The sequence below is a fragment of the Aristolochia californica genome, unplaced genomic scaffold (assembly GCF_029961685.1).
Source record: "Aristolochia californica isolate CCGP_79_NKW_82.1479 unplaced genomic scaffold, dmAriCali1.0.hap1 SCAF_6, whole genome shotgun sequence".
In the NCBI taxonomy this organism is placed as follows: Eukaryota; Viridiplantae; Streptophyta; class Magnoliopsida; order Piperales; family Aristolochiaceae; genus Aristolochia; species Aristolochia californica.
The window spans coordinates 1,305,636-1,319,131 of record NW_027182257.1 but is presented as its reverse complement, the minus strand read 5'-3'; the positions used below and the strand labels follow the sequence as shown (position 1 = coordinate 1,319,131).

Here is a 13,496-nt window from a genome sequence, read left to right as displayed (position 1 = left end):
ATTTGTCCCCACACTCAATGGCTGTTTTGAAAAAGTAATCGGGTCAGGTTGAACTTGGGTCAACAGAGTTTTGACTATTAATATAAATAGTGTTAATATAATTTGTTGAATAGTTAATTAAAATAATAATTATTTATAAAATATTTTGTTATATTTCTAAATATAACAATGAAGAAGCTACTATTATTTAAACTTAGTAAGAAGTTATTATTATTTAAAAGTTTCTATTTTCATATACAATAACTAATCATTATAATATTGATAATAATTTTTATTATAATGAAATATTATATTAAAAATATTTTTTTTGTTATTAATGTGATAAATTATTTTTTACTATTAAAAAAAGATATAATTTATTTTTTAATTATTATATATCAATCTAGCATTAAGTTGAAATAATTATATACAGTATATTTACATAAATTTTATTATTATTATATTTTTCTAAAATATTAAAAATAGTAATTATAATGGTTATGATGTTAATATTTAGCATATAATGACTATTTTATAGTATAAATACTTTTTAAAATTATTAAAAATTATTATCATTTAAGTATTTATAATTTAATAATAAATAAGAATTTGAATCATTTTATGTAAATTAATTTTTTAATTATATTAACTTAGTTTCAAAATAAAATTTCATATTCAGTTAAAAGAAATGTGTTTGTTTAAGGAATATGAATAATATTTTTACATTATGTTAAGCAATAACTTTAAATGATTTTAACTTGATTATTTAAATAATTTAAAAAATATTTTAAACTTAAATTATTAATTAATATTTTTCTTACCTAGAATGTCTCTATGGATTGAATACTTAGACAAGATGCTCCTAAACCATTCCTGGTTTACTTTTTTATGTAGAACTAGTTTCTTGTAAAAGTTCATGGTTGAAATGTGAATTAGGTTTACTACTACTATTGTTTGACCTCTCATGTTTTCTTCTCCCCTTCCCCTCTCCTTTCCTTTTTCTCTAAAACAAATTATTTTTTATTCATTGTTTACTTTTTATGAGTTTTAGATGGTTGGAATGAGGAAAGGTAAAGGTATTATGGATGAAACTTCAAAGAGAACGTATGACTCATGGATGTGAGAGGAAGATAGTAAAGTGTTTGATTTGCTCATTGAGCAAGTCAATTTGGGTAACAAATTACCCAATGGAGTTTGGAAACATGAAGTTTTCAACGACTGTGTGAATATGTTTAATTTGAACACAATCAACCAAAAGACGAATGAACAGTTGAAAAATTGCATGCGTACTTGAAAAAAAACCTATCAGATCGTGACAACGTGCCTTAATACTAGCGGCTTTGGGTGGGATCCAACATCGCAGAAAGTCACCGTAAGTAAGACAGTGTGGCAAGATTACTTAAATGTTTGTAAATGTAACATAAAATGTTATGTTTCTTGCATTATTAACCATGATTTAAATTTTTTTTAGCGATAACTTTTCATGTAGGAGCACTGTTGGAATATGGGTTCAACCCACATGACAAAGAAGGCCCACATATTTAAGAGTATTGTAAGATGGGCCCCATGACCAAAGAAGACCCACATATCTAAAAGTATTATAAGATGGGCCACACGACAAGGAAGACTCACATATCTAAGAGTATTGTAAGATGAGCCACACGACCAAAGAAGGCCCATATATCTACTAGTATTGTAAGAAGGCCCCAAACCCATAAGAAATAGAGCTCACCGTGATTACCACGAGTTAACAACCTTATCACATAAGTTGAAAGATCAAGTGGGACTTACAAAGATAACCACAAGGTGGTTGGAAGATCAAGAAGGACTCATAAAGATAACCACGAGCTGGTTAGAAGATCAAGTGGGACCCACAAAGATAGGCATGAGGTGGCATCTTTATCTTATGACCAGGTCCTTATAGAAGAGTTCTAGTTTGAGTTATGTTGTCTTCTATTTATATTAAGTTATTAAATTATGATCGGACTTATCTTTAAGTGTTAGAGTTTGGTTGTAATTGGTACAAATGTAGTTTTATTGTAATTGGACTCTACTACCTTCCTCTATTAAAAATAGAAGTTCATGTATTCTAATTATAACAAGTCAATGAAGTATTTTTCTTTTCCATAAATTCAACATGGTATCAGAGCAGGTTCTATGAGTTGACTCGATCAACCCATATAGATAATGTGATCCTTTTCTGATCTATTAAATCAAGCGGTTTAGGTTTCGTATTTATCTTTTTTTTTTAGTTATTTTATGTTTTTCACCTTTATACTGAGTTTTTCATATTGTAAATTATATATTGACGGAAAGATATTCGAGTCTAATTTCCAAGGAAAAATGATTTTTTACAATATGAATTATCTACAAAGAGAAATTAATATTTTAAGCAGTGAAGGTCAGATTGCAAAAGAGGTTCGAGCAGCAGCAGAAAACTTCAACTTTCGAGGTACTCAAGAAAGAGACTTTATATGAAGAATTATATATCAAAAAAAATATTTGTAGGTCTATTTTCTTAACTATTCAACCAATTCTCAATCTGAATTTTTTATAAGGAGATATTGATCTTGGAAGAGTCAATTGTCATTTTGGCAAAAGGAGAAAAAAATACATAGTTCGACCAAATTACAGTGACCGAAATCTATTAGATTATTTAGCTCAAAATAAGTATAATTTATGAATGGAAGTTATATTTGGATGAAAAGTATTTAAGTCTAGTTTCATAAGGAGATTTGTTTTTGTCAATCTGATCTATATTTAAAGATATATTCGCATTGGAAGAATCAAAGGTCATGTTGGTATCTTGTTGCATTGAAAAATCCGAATTTAAGCTGATTCTTTTGCGACACTTTTTGAGTTGCTATATCAAGAAAATATCTCACTTCTCCATGGTTTAATGGCTTATTACTACATCTATGTTATTTTGGATTATTACTACTTATATGATATTTGGTTCAAGCTGGGATCACTGCCATTACCTCCTAGCTTGAGGGGGGAGAAGTACAAAAAGTACAAGAAATAAGTATTTTATTCCGTATATTGTGGATGAATTTTATGTGACCAAAATATTCAAGAAAGGGGGAGCACAAAAGATCAAGTTTTTGCATCTAATAAGAATTTTTTGCATCAGATTATTTCATGGGTCTTTTTACAAGGTTTATTATTTTGCTTCTTGTTATATGGGCCCAAGCCTATTTCAGTTGCAGCTATTGGATCTCTTTGGATGAGACATTATTATTAAAAAAGTGGTGGCCTTAGTATCCTTTCTCATACTATCATTTATTTGACTCTCACGAATATATTTGGGCCAACCCTTATTGTAACTTCATGAGTGTTGCTATGTGACGAATGAGCTTATTACTACATCTATGTTACCCGTTAATTTTTACCTGTGAGAGTCGGTGCCCAGGTTGGGACACCTTGATGAACGAGCTTATTACTATATCTATGTTACATCACTGTGATGGAAGGACTTATTACTATATCTATGTTATACCCCCCTTAATTGACATTTATTACTCCTACCACTTGAGAGTCGTTGTCCTATGGAGGGACACGGTGATGGAGGAGTTTTATTACATTTCTAAGTATTGCTTATAGACCAACTACCTACAGAAGATAGGAATGTGCTTCAACCTACTGGAGTATGGAGCAATGTCATACGACTTATCGTGATTTTACTTTCACTTATATTATGCCAGTTAGGCCACATGGAAGAGCCACCAGCGTGAAGGCGAGAGTTGGAAGATATGGAAGACTGCCATTTTATACAAAAAGATCTTATACATCATTTGCAGTAAGATGGGAGTTCATGATGTTCTCTCACCCTCGGCGTGAGGGGGAGTGTTGGAAGATGGGCTCAAGCCCACACGACCAAGGAAGACCCACATATCTAAGAGTATTATAAGATGAGCTACATGACCAAGGAAGACCCACATATATAAGAATATTGTAAGAAAAGTCCAAACCCATAAGTAGGACCCACCATGATTACCACGAGCTAACATCCTTATCACATAAGTTGGAAGATCAAATGGGACTCACAAAGATAACTACAAGCTGGTTAGAAGATCAAGTGGGCCCACAAAGATAGCCACGAGCTGGCATCTTTATCTTATGGTCATGTCCTCATAGAAGAGTTCTAATTTGAGTTATGTTGTCTTCTATTTATATTGAGTTATTTAATTATGCTAGGACTTATCTTTAAGTGTTAGAGTTTGGGTATAATTAGGTCATATGTAGTTTTATTGTAATTAGATTCTACTACTTTCCTCTATTATAAATAGAGGTTTATGTCTTCTGATTATAACAAGTCAATGAAGTATTTCTCTTTTTCATAAATTCAATGCACAAAGAAACCGATAAGTATAGGTGGGAAGGTTGTCCATTATATGAAAAATTGGCAGTAGTTGTTGGAAATTCTATTGCCATGGGGACAACAAGTCAAACAAGCGTTGAGTTAGAAGAAAATCTTCCTAATACTGTAGAAGGATTAATGATTGAGGACATAGATGAAGATGATACAATTAAGGAGATCCCAATACCTAACGGTATAGAGTCTCCAAGTGAGGCTCCTTCGAGAGGCAAATCACCAAGAAATGTTGGGGATAGAATTTATGCTACTCAGTGTAGTAAGATATCCAAACCTTTTGTCGACAATGCTAAAATAGTCGTTGATGCCATTAACAATATGTTATCAACCCTTTCGATGATCTTTAGTCTCATACATGCCATGGCCAACTTCTATGCTTCAAAGTTGTCGAGGCAATACTTAAACTTGCCTAATGCTTGATACCAAAGATAAGAAGGATATGTTTATCAAGATGACACAAAAAGATCAGTATGACTGTCCGATTTGTAACTTCAATGCAATTTAATAGACTTACACATAGATGTCGACAGTTTTACGATACACGTTTGATTTTGTATGAATGATGTTGATTAATGAGTATTTGTGGTAAACAGTGAATGTGTATATGGTTAATATGTGGAGTGGTTAGTCGTTGACATGAATGTGGGTAGAAATTGAATGTGTTTTTTGTATGACAAAATGGTTGAAAATTATTTATTGATATAATTTAATATTTGTGTTCAATACGTAGATGTTGAGACTTCTTTAATAGTACAGGTTATGTTAACACGTTCAGACATAGATAATTGAAAGTGTTTGAACCATGTTTTCATTATTGAATATCTAGCATTACAGGTGCCCATGGATAATCTACCAGATAGGAAAAAAATATGTATTTGTATTGCAGCTTTCACAGTTGTACTTGCCCTTGTCAGTTTATACTTAAATGAACATAATAGGCGAGTACAATATTCTTATCATATGGGTAGTCCACGATATTTAAAGATAGCATTAGAAAGATCGCCTATTAAATTTCAAAAACTGTATATGATAAATCAAATTATTTTGTATTTTCTCTTTCTTTTCTTCAACAGCCCACTGCAATCGCCCATACTTGGTATTTTCTCTTCCTTTTCTCCTACAACCCACTGTAGCCGTCCATACCTAGTATTTTCTCTTCCTTTTCTCCGAGCAATCTCGCAAGAGGAATTTTTGAAAAAAAAAATCTCTGCTGTCAACCATCCTCCCATTCGTTGCTGCCCCAGCCGCCACCGCTGCCTCTACCATTGCAGCTTCGCCAGATGTCGTCGTTGCCGTCCATCTTTAGTTGCCTGCTGCCACTGTTCGCTCTATGGGTGACCACCCTCCTCTATTTTCGAACTTCCCCAAGCCGTCGCAGAGCCAGAGCTTCGACCCTCTTAAGTTGGTTGGAATCTTGAAAAATAGAGGACTCTTATTTGATAGAAGGACAATATATGTGGAAAAACAACTTGCATATTTTTGTTTCAATGTCGGTCAATGACAATCATGCAGTGTTACCTCAGAGATGTTTAAATGATCAAATTGGACCATTAGTACGTATTTTAATACAGTGTTCGATGCTATTGTCAAATTACAATCTGATTACATCAAGCGACCTTTAAGACGTACTCATTCAAATATTTTGAACAGTGATATCTATTATCCTCACTTTAAGGTAAATATAAAGTTGTTTGATGAATAATTTTTTAGTAAATATCCAATATATGTTTGTATTAATGAAATTTTTGTTATTAGGATTGTATTGGTGCTATCGATGGTACTCGTAGTAAAACACATATCCTGTTTGATCAACAAGCAAAATTATGGAACAGGAAGGGTTTTCTCTCACATAACGTAATGGCAGTATGTACATTTGAGATGCAATTCAGTTATATACTTGCTGGATGGAAGTGATCAACAGCTGATTCATGTGTATTGAAGTCAACATTAACCAAACGAGATAAACTTTGTATTCCTAAAAGTAAATATCACATCTCTCTGTAGTCTATTTTAATTTATTATTATTATTATTATTTTATGATATATATATATATATATATATATTTTTTTTTTTATTGTAGGCAAATATTATTTGGTAGATGCTAGATATGCAAATCTTCCAAGGGTTTTGGCTCCCTATCGAGGGACTCGTTATCACTTGCAAGAATTTGGAGATAATACTCCTATAGATGAAAGATAATTATTTAACCAAAGACACTCATCTTTACGGAATACTATCAAACGTACATTTGGTGCTTTAAAAACTTGTTTTAAGATATTAAAATATGCTCCTCCTTTTGATTTTGATGTCCAGGTAAAAATTGTGATTGTTACTGTATATTGCATAATTATATACGCATAGAGGATTACATAGATTTATGTGAAGATGAAGAACATGATTCAAGTGATGATTTTGGTGGAGAACATTGAGAAGATAATAATACAAATGAATATGAACACAATGAAAGTTGTGATGATTTTGAGGATGATGTGGACACTCAAAAAAACTACTAAGAGGGAGTCTGTAGTACAATCTGCAAGAGCATCGTATTTTCGAGATGCATTAGCAATTCAGATGTGGCAAAATTATTGGCTGTTATGTTTTAATGACATTAAATATTTTTTTGTTGTATTTTGTATGTACAATTGTAGGTTTTTTTTGTATTAAATAGGGGATTGAGTTATATTTGTGTTATTTTTATTTTTATTATTACATTGTTTATGTAGTACATTGGATAATAAATAGTTTAAGAGTGAGAATTTAAATACTTTTAATATAATAATTGCATTAAGTTTTTTTATATTAAAAAGTAAGCATTTGTATAAATATTTTACTTTTTATATATTAACTTAATAAATTAATATTTGTTTGATATTACTAATAGACTAACTTTATATAATACAATATCATTTTTCTATAACTATTTCATATTTAGACATTACAAAATTACAATTTGATTACAATTTGATTACAATTTGAATAGTATAAAAGTAAGTATTTATTTAATCATTATATTTAATATATTTAATTAATTAACTAATATTAATATATTTTTCTAAATGTCGATCAAATATTTTATTAATAAATAATCTCTTTATACTTTACACCGAAATTTCCATACAAGTGTTAAACCCTCCGTCTATATAGGTTTTGCGACCGTCGTCGAGTCCTCTATGCGACAGTCTAAACTAAACTTCAGACAGCGAAGGAAGACAACAAGTCACTACCTTTCTCTTTCGGCAGCTTCTTCTCATCGTTCGCCTCTTTCAGGTAACCTTATTCCTCTCATGTCTCTCTTTTCTTTCGTTCTTTCTGTTATTTCTTTTTATTCTAAAATGGAGAAGGACAGGGGGAGGACAGGGGGAAGCCCCCCGCTTGCTCCCTCGCCTCCCCGTTTTCGTCTAGCAGAGAGGGAGACGACCGTCCCTTCCCCTTCTAGTCTGCAAAAATGGTGGAGTTATTTTTCGTTAAGATTTTATGTTCACGCGGACTGAGGATGGGCTATAGGTAGCTTAAAATTTTCTTGTAGCTTTCTTTTGTTTTTGTAGTTATTTTTTGGATATGGAAAATGGATTTATCAGAGAAAGAATAAATGGGAGATGAAATATATGACTTTTCCCTGCCCACTGTCACGTCGCATCATTAATCAGAGTTAAGGATATGTTGCTTTTATTTGGCGAATGTATGCTCTCTTTTTTGCAGTAGTTTTTGCTTGGTTGAAAAGTTTTGTGGAAGTTCCATTCAATGCAGCAAAGGTTCCTAAAAAGCGAAATTAGTTTTTTGAAATCCTCCTAGCGGGATGATGAGGAGCTATTATTGACTATGCTCCCCAAGTGGAAAATCAAACTGTTATAGGTTTTAAGGATCCCAAAATCGACCTGCTTCTGCTAAAATTTAAGAAACTGTGATTTTCTAATGATAAATTCTACTTGGAGTTTGAAAACTACCTTCTTTATCTTGGTCACATCTCAATTCTCTCTCTCTCTTTCACTTGATGGTAATATGCCGGTTGAGGAACTTGCTATGCCCAAAATTTTTAAACATCTGGTGCTCTTTCACATGAAAGATGATGGCACAAGTTTTTAAACTGCCGGTTGTCAGTGCCATTGGTAAAGAATAATTGAAATATCGATACAGAGAAAAAAGAACCACTGAACAAAAATATGCTCGTGAATAACATATCCTTCATTGTACTTTCCATTAGGTGACATGCATTTAGCAGCTAAATTTTTATATAATCCTATATCTAGTGTCATCGACAGTCAATCAGTATGTTCCTCTGGTTAAGACAGTTAATGGGATCTTGCATTCTTATGTCCAGATTAAACATGCTCAGACCATCTTAATTATTATTTTTGTTATTCTCCCTTCTATTGGAGTGACTCTTGAAAATATTTTCTAATATCTTCGTTTTTAGTTTTCTGTTTTTCTACCGTACTTACTCTTTGACAAAAGATGCTTCCTCATGGTCAACATTGCGCACTTTAATATAGGTTGCGTAACAATTTCTTCGAGAACCTTGCCTTCTCTTGAATCTCCACCTTTAACCCTTAAGTGTTTATTTCATGAGTTACATCATGCTTAATGTCTCCCTATGATTGATACAGCTTAGGTAAGGCAAGGAGCCTGAGGATAACTTGGCTTCATTTAGCTTTATTCTCATTATCTTGATTTTTTCAATTAAAACCACCGCTCATGTGATCCTTCTAGATCATTTCTTTGAAACAAAGGTTAAATATTAGTAACTTTCTGTATCTAGAGCTGACTGTCATTAACATGTAATATCAGTTTTGGTGATGTAAGAGAATGGTTCTTTGTGCTGTTGCAAGTATTCTATCTTTTGGATGAATTTGTCATGATACTTATCTTTGTAGAAAATTTGGTTTCAGGATTGATATACACAAGCAGATTCAGGTCGTAACTTGTGAAAGGTGGTGGAGCCATCTGCCTGACAGCTGCGTAGAATCTGTTTTATTGCGTAACTCTGTTTTACTTATTACTTGCAAACCATTTCATATATCCAGTGAGCTTAAAATGGTAGTTTAGAATTGAACCATGGACATGGACTTAAACCTTCATACTTCTAACCCACAAGGCAGTGCCAGTGTATCACAGATGGATTTAGAGCAGCCCCAGGCCAGTGTGGTATAAGCTTCTGCTAAGTTAACCATTTTGTTTCTTTTCCTGTTTAACCTCATGTTAATCACATTTACTTGTTTGATTTGTAGGCAAGTGATAGCAAGAACGAGGAGCTCTCAAAGTCAATGGGAAAGCTCAGTGTAGGAGATTCCTCAGAATCCAGTGCACAAGCAACCTCATCTTTCAGCTTCAGAAGAAAACCAGTAATTATACTTGTAGTGGGCATGGCAGGTGAGTACCCTGGAAGTACAGTTCCTTTCTGGGAGAGAAAAGAAAATTGCCACTACCAAATCTATCACCTTTATTCCGTGTTTCCCCCCCTGTCTCTTTCACACTAGATGACCACCTCTACTGTGTGCCTCTCTCTTGCTGCCAGCACCTTCGTCACTAAATCTACCCATAGGGATGTTAAATGCTGCTGCTACCAAATCACACTGAAAAGCTTCATTGTAAAAATAGAATTTAGGTCATATGTTCTAATAGTGACTATGGAAACATGCTAACCACTCTGATTACATAATAGTTCAAGATATAAAGGATTTTGGTTGAATTCCCTTGTGTATCTAACAGCTGTTTGGACCATGGCCTATCTATCAGAGGCCTTCTAAAGAAATAGGCAGGATGATTGCATGTCTATTCAAATTTATTGTACTCCTGGTACATTTGAGAATGGACTGCCACTGGTTGGATCTGGTTTCTCAAGTGGATAAGCTGGTCTGCGGCAGAATTTCTATTTGTCATGAAATCTTACTACATATATATTAATAACTCTTGCTGAATGTTTTGCATCAGAGGATATAGTTCACTGTGATGATTTTGCAGGAAGTGGAAAAACAACATTTCTTCAGCGCTTGGTTTACCACACACAAGCTGCAAATATTCGGGGATATGTTCTTAATCTGGATCCAGCTGTTATGACCCTTCCTTTTGGTGCAAATATCGATATAAGGGACACTATTAAGTACAAGGATGTGATGAAGGAATACAATCTTGGTCCAAATGGGGGAATTCTTACATCATTAAATCTATTTGCTACGAAGTTTGATCATGTATCTTTCTGTTTTTCCCTCATGTCTTCTATTCTGTTGCAATTGTAACCCAAAAAAATGAACTGATACATTTTTGGTTTTCAGGTTGTATCACTTATTGAAAAGCGGGCAGATCAACTGGACTATGTTCTAGTGGATACTCCTGGTCAAATTGAAATATTCACATGGTCAGCTTCTGGAGCAATAATAACAGAAGCATTTGCTTCTACTTTCCCTACTGTTGTTGCTTATGTTGTTGACACTCCCCGCTCTGCAAGTCCAGTAACTTTCATGAGTAATATGCTTTATGCATGTAGTATACTCTACAAAACACGACTGCCTTTGGTTTTGGTGTTTAACAAGACAGATGTGGCTCAGCATGAGTTTGCTTTGGAGGTATTTTCACCTATACAATGTGCTTTATTTTTCTTTGCTTTTTATATATTGTTTTAAAGAAAGTATGCGGGCTATTTGACTTCTAGTTGACCAATTGTGGGTTGCAAATCATAGAATATGTGTAGATGGTTTTTATGTGTTAAGTGGCCGGTGCTAAAAGAACCTCGTAAGCTAGGTTCATGATAAGGAAGTTGGTACATATAATGATTGCAATTATGTATTACATCCATTCCAGGTTTTGTTTAAAGAGCCTATGAGGTGAAAAGCATTATAAATGAAAATTTAATTTTAAGGTGATCCTAAGTCCTCTTTAGTTGACCACCTCGTTCGATGATCAGCCTTCTGTCTGCATCATGTATATGTATGACGGTGTATATATCGAACTTTCATGATTTATCACCTGATTTTAGCTTTTATTTCTATATGCTGTCACGAAAATAATCGGGAAAGATTTGAAGAGATTTCTTTCCAAAATAAAAACTAGGGAAGGATAACTTACTAATAAAAAAATAGTCCAAGCCAGAGTTAATGGAGGAGGATTTGTTTGGCCCACTCTGAATAATGTGAATAGTCTGTAATTAAGATGAGAGTTTTGTATTTATTTGATTATAGTTATATATTTATTTGTTTATTATGCATTTAAAACCTAACTTCTTTGGTATCACCTGTTGTCTCCATGCTCCGAGGCTTATCCTGAGTGAGTCTTTCCATGCTTTGTCTGAGGTTTCCTCTTACTGATAAATATGAGTCAAGGTCAGAGTTAATGGAGGAGAATCATTTGGCTGATTCTAAATAGTGTTAGTAGACTATAATTAAGATGATAGTGATGTATTTATTCGTTTATTATGCATTTGAAGCCTAACTTCTTTGGCTATCTCCTGATCTCTCCATGCCTCTAGGCTTACCTGAGTGAATCTTTTCATGTTTTGTGGTCTGTGTGTGAGGTTTCCTTATGAAGGAAGAAATTCAAATCTGCCAAGTGTGTTGTTAGCTGAAATTGTGAGAGGAGAGTTGTTACGTGTTCAAAATTTTTTCCACGAGGTAGCTATCCCTGTAGAGAGTGTGGAAGAAGATCTTGGGGAGAGTGTGGAAGAAGATCTTGGGGCCGTGGCACTTCATTTCCGCCATGGAGGCATTGGGAAATTTTCCAGGAGATTTTAGAGATTACCTCACTATTTTCTTGTATTTGGTCTCACACTCCGAGATCTGTAAATTCGGCAGCAGATGTGCTTGCCAAACAGGGAGTATCTCTTCAACATCTTGTTGTTATGGATCTGCTCCCTATCTCTTTGTAATTTTTTATTTTTAATGGATTACATCTTTATAAAAAAAAAGTGTGGAAGAAGATCTTGAGTACCAAAAAGAAGAAAAAGCTGATACTTTAAAGTAATGTTTAACGTCTGACAATTATAGGAAATATTATTATTTCTCTGTTCTGTTGACTCTTATGCTATATGACATGTTGATGACAGTGGATGGAAGATTTTGAGGCATTTCAGGCAGCATTGGAGTCGGACAACTCGTACACCTCAACACTAACAAGAAGCCTTTCTCTGGTCCTTGACGAATTCTACAAGAACCTCCGTTCAGTGGGTGTATCTGCAGTGTCCGGCAGTGGAATGGATGCCTTCTTTAATGCTATAGAAGCCAGTGCTAACGACTACATGGACACCTACAAGTACTAACCCCCGATATATACTAAAAATTTTCCTGCACAATTACTCTCATCTACTTCATTCAAACCCAGCTTTGTGTTTCCAGGACTGATCTTGACAAAAGACGGGCAGAAAAGCAACGGTTGGAGGAGGAGCGGCAACAGGCTCAAATGGAGAAGTTGAAGAAGGGCATGGGGAAAGCCAGAGGCGAAACAGTGGTTTTGAGTACAGGGTTAAAGAACAAAGAATCAACCGGCAAAAACATGTTGGATGAGGAAGATGAAGAAGAGGAAGAAGAAGATGAAGATGGTAAACTGTTCTCAGAAGAGTATCTGAACGACGACGACGAAGATGATGATGATGAAAGTGATGAAGAGGTTGCTAGATTCTCCTTCTGAAGGAACTGCAACTGATACATCTCGTCTTACATTAATAGGAACCAGTTATGTAAAAAAAAAAAAAAGCAACAACAACCCATGGAGTCCATTGTATGGAGTCATCGAACAGAAGTTCTCTTGTGATCTTAGCGAACCCACATATTTTTATGAAAATTTTACAATGTATTGATGGACTTTTATTAGTATTATGATTCTTTGATTTTTGTTCCTTAATGACAAAATATTAATATTTGCACAAAATTGCCCGTACCCCGTTTTTATGGAAAAAAAATGATAATGAACCCAACCCAAGATGGTAACAAGATGGGTCACTTGTAAGCCTTTTTGGCGATGGAGGGAGGGAAATTCTACCCGGTTCGCGAGCTATGGACGTCTTGGCAACGAATGTCTCGATATTTCTCAACTATTGAACTGTTTCTGTTAGTAAAATTACTAATTACCGTGCATATCCACGCCGCAAGTCTTGACCACGTGTAACCCCCAAATCAACGGTACCAAGTGCAGATCGCCGCCAATGAACCCCTC

At 34.1% G+C, this 13,496-nt stretch overlaps 1 protein-coding gene across 1 annotated transcript; it reads left to right on the top strand.

Annotated features, from left to right (window-relative positions):
* The first annotated feature begins 7,537 nt into the window (after positions 1-7,537).
* On the top strand, positions 7,538-13,184 carry LOC137934058 (GPN-loop GTPase QQT2-like). Its single transcript, XM_068778259.1, has 7 exons — positions 7,538-7,625; positions 9,245-9,500; positions 9,584-9,725; positions 10,317-10,543; positions 10,628-10,918; positions 12,391-12,596; positions 12,680-13,184. Exons 2-7 carry the CDS (start codon positions 9,411-9,413, stop codon positions 12,969-12,971), a joined length of 1,248 nt encoding a protein of 415 aa, XP_068634360.1. The 5' UTR covers positions 7,538-7,625; positions 9,245-9,410; the 3' UTR covers positions 12,972-13,184.
* The last annotated feature ends 312 nt before the right edge of the window (positions 13,185-13,496 follow it).

Coding starts and splice junctions, on each gene's coding strand:
- LOC137934058 (XM_068778259.1), top strand. CDS start 9,411: ATGGACATGGACTTAAACCTTCATACTTCTAACCCACAAGGCAGTGCC. Junction 10,544..10,627: donor TTGCTACGAAGTTTGATCAT/GTATCTTTCTGT, acceptor TTTGGTTTTCAG/GTTGTATCACTTATTGAAAA. Junction 12,597..12,679: donor GACTACATGGACACCTACAA/GTACTAACCCCC, acceptor TTGTGTTTCCAG/GACTGATCTTGACAAAAGAC.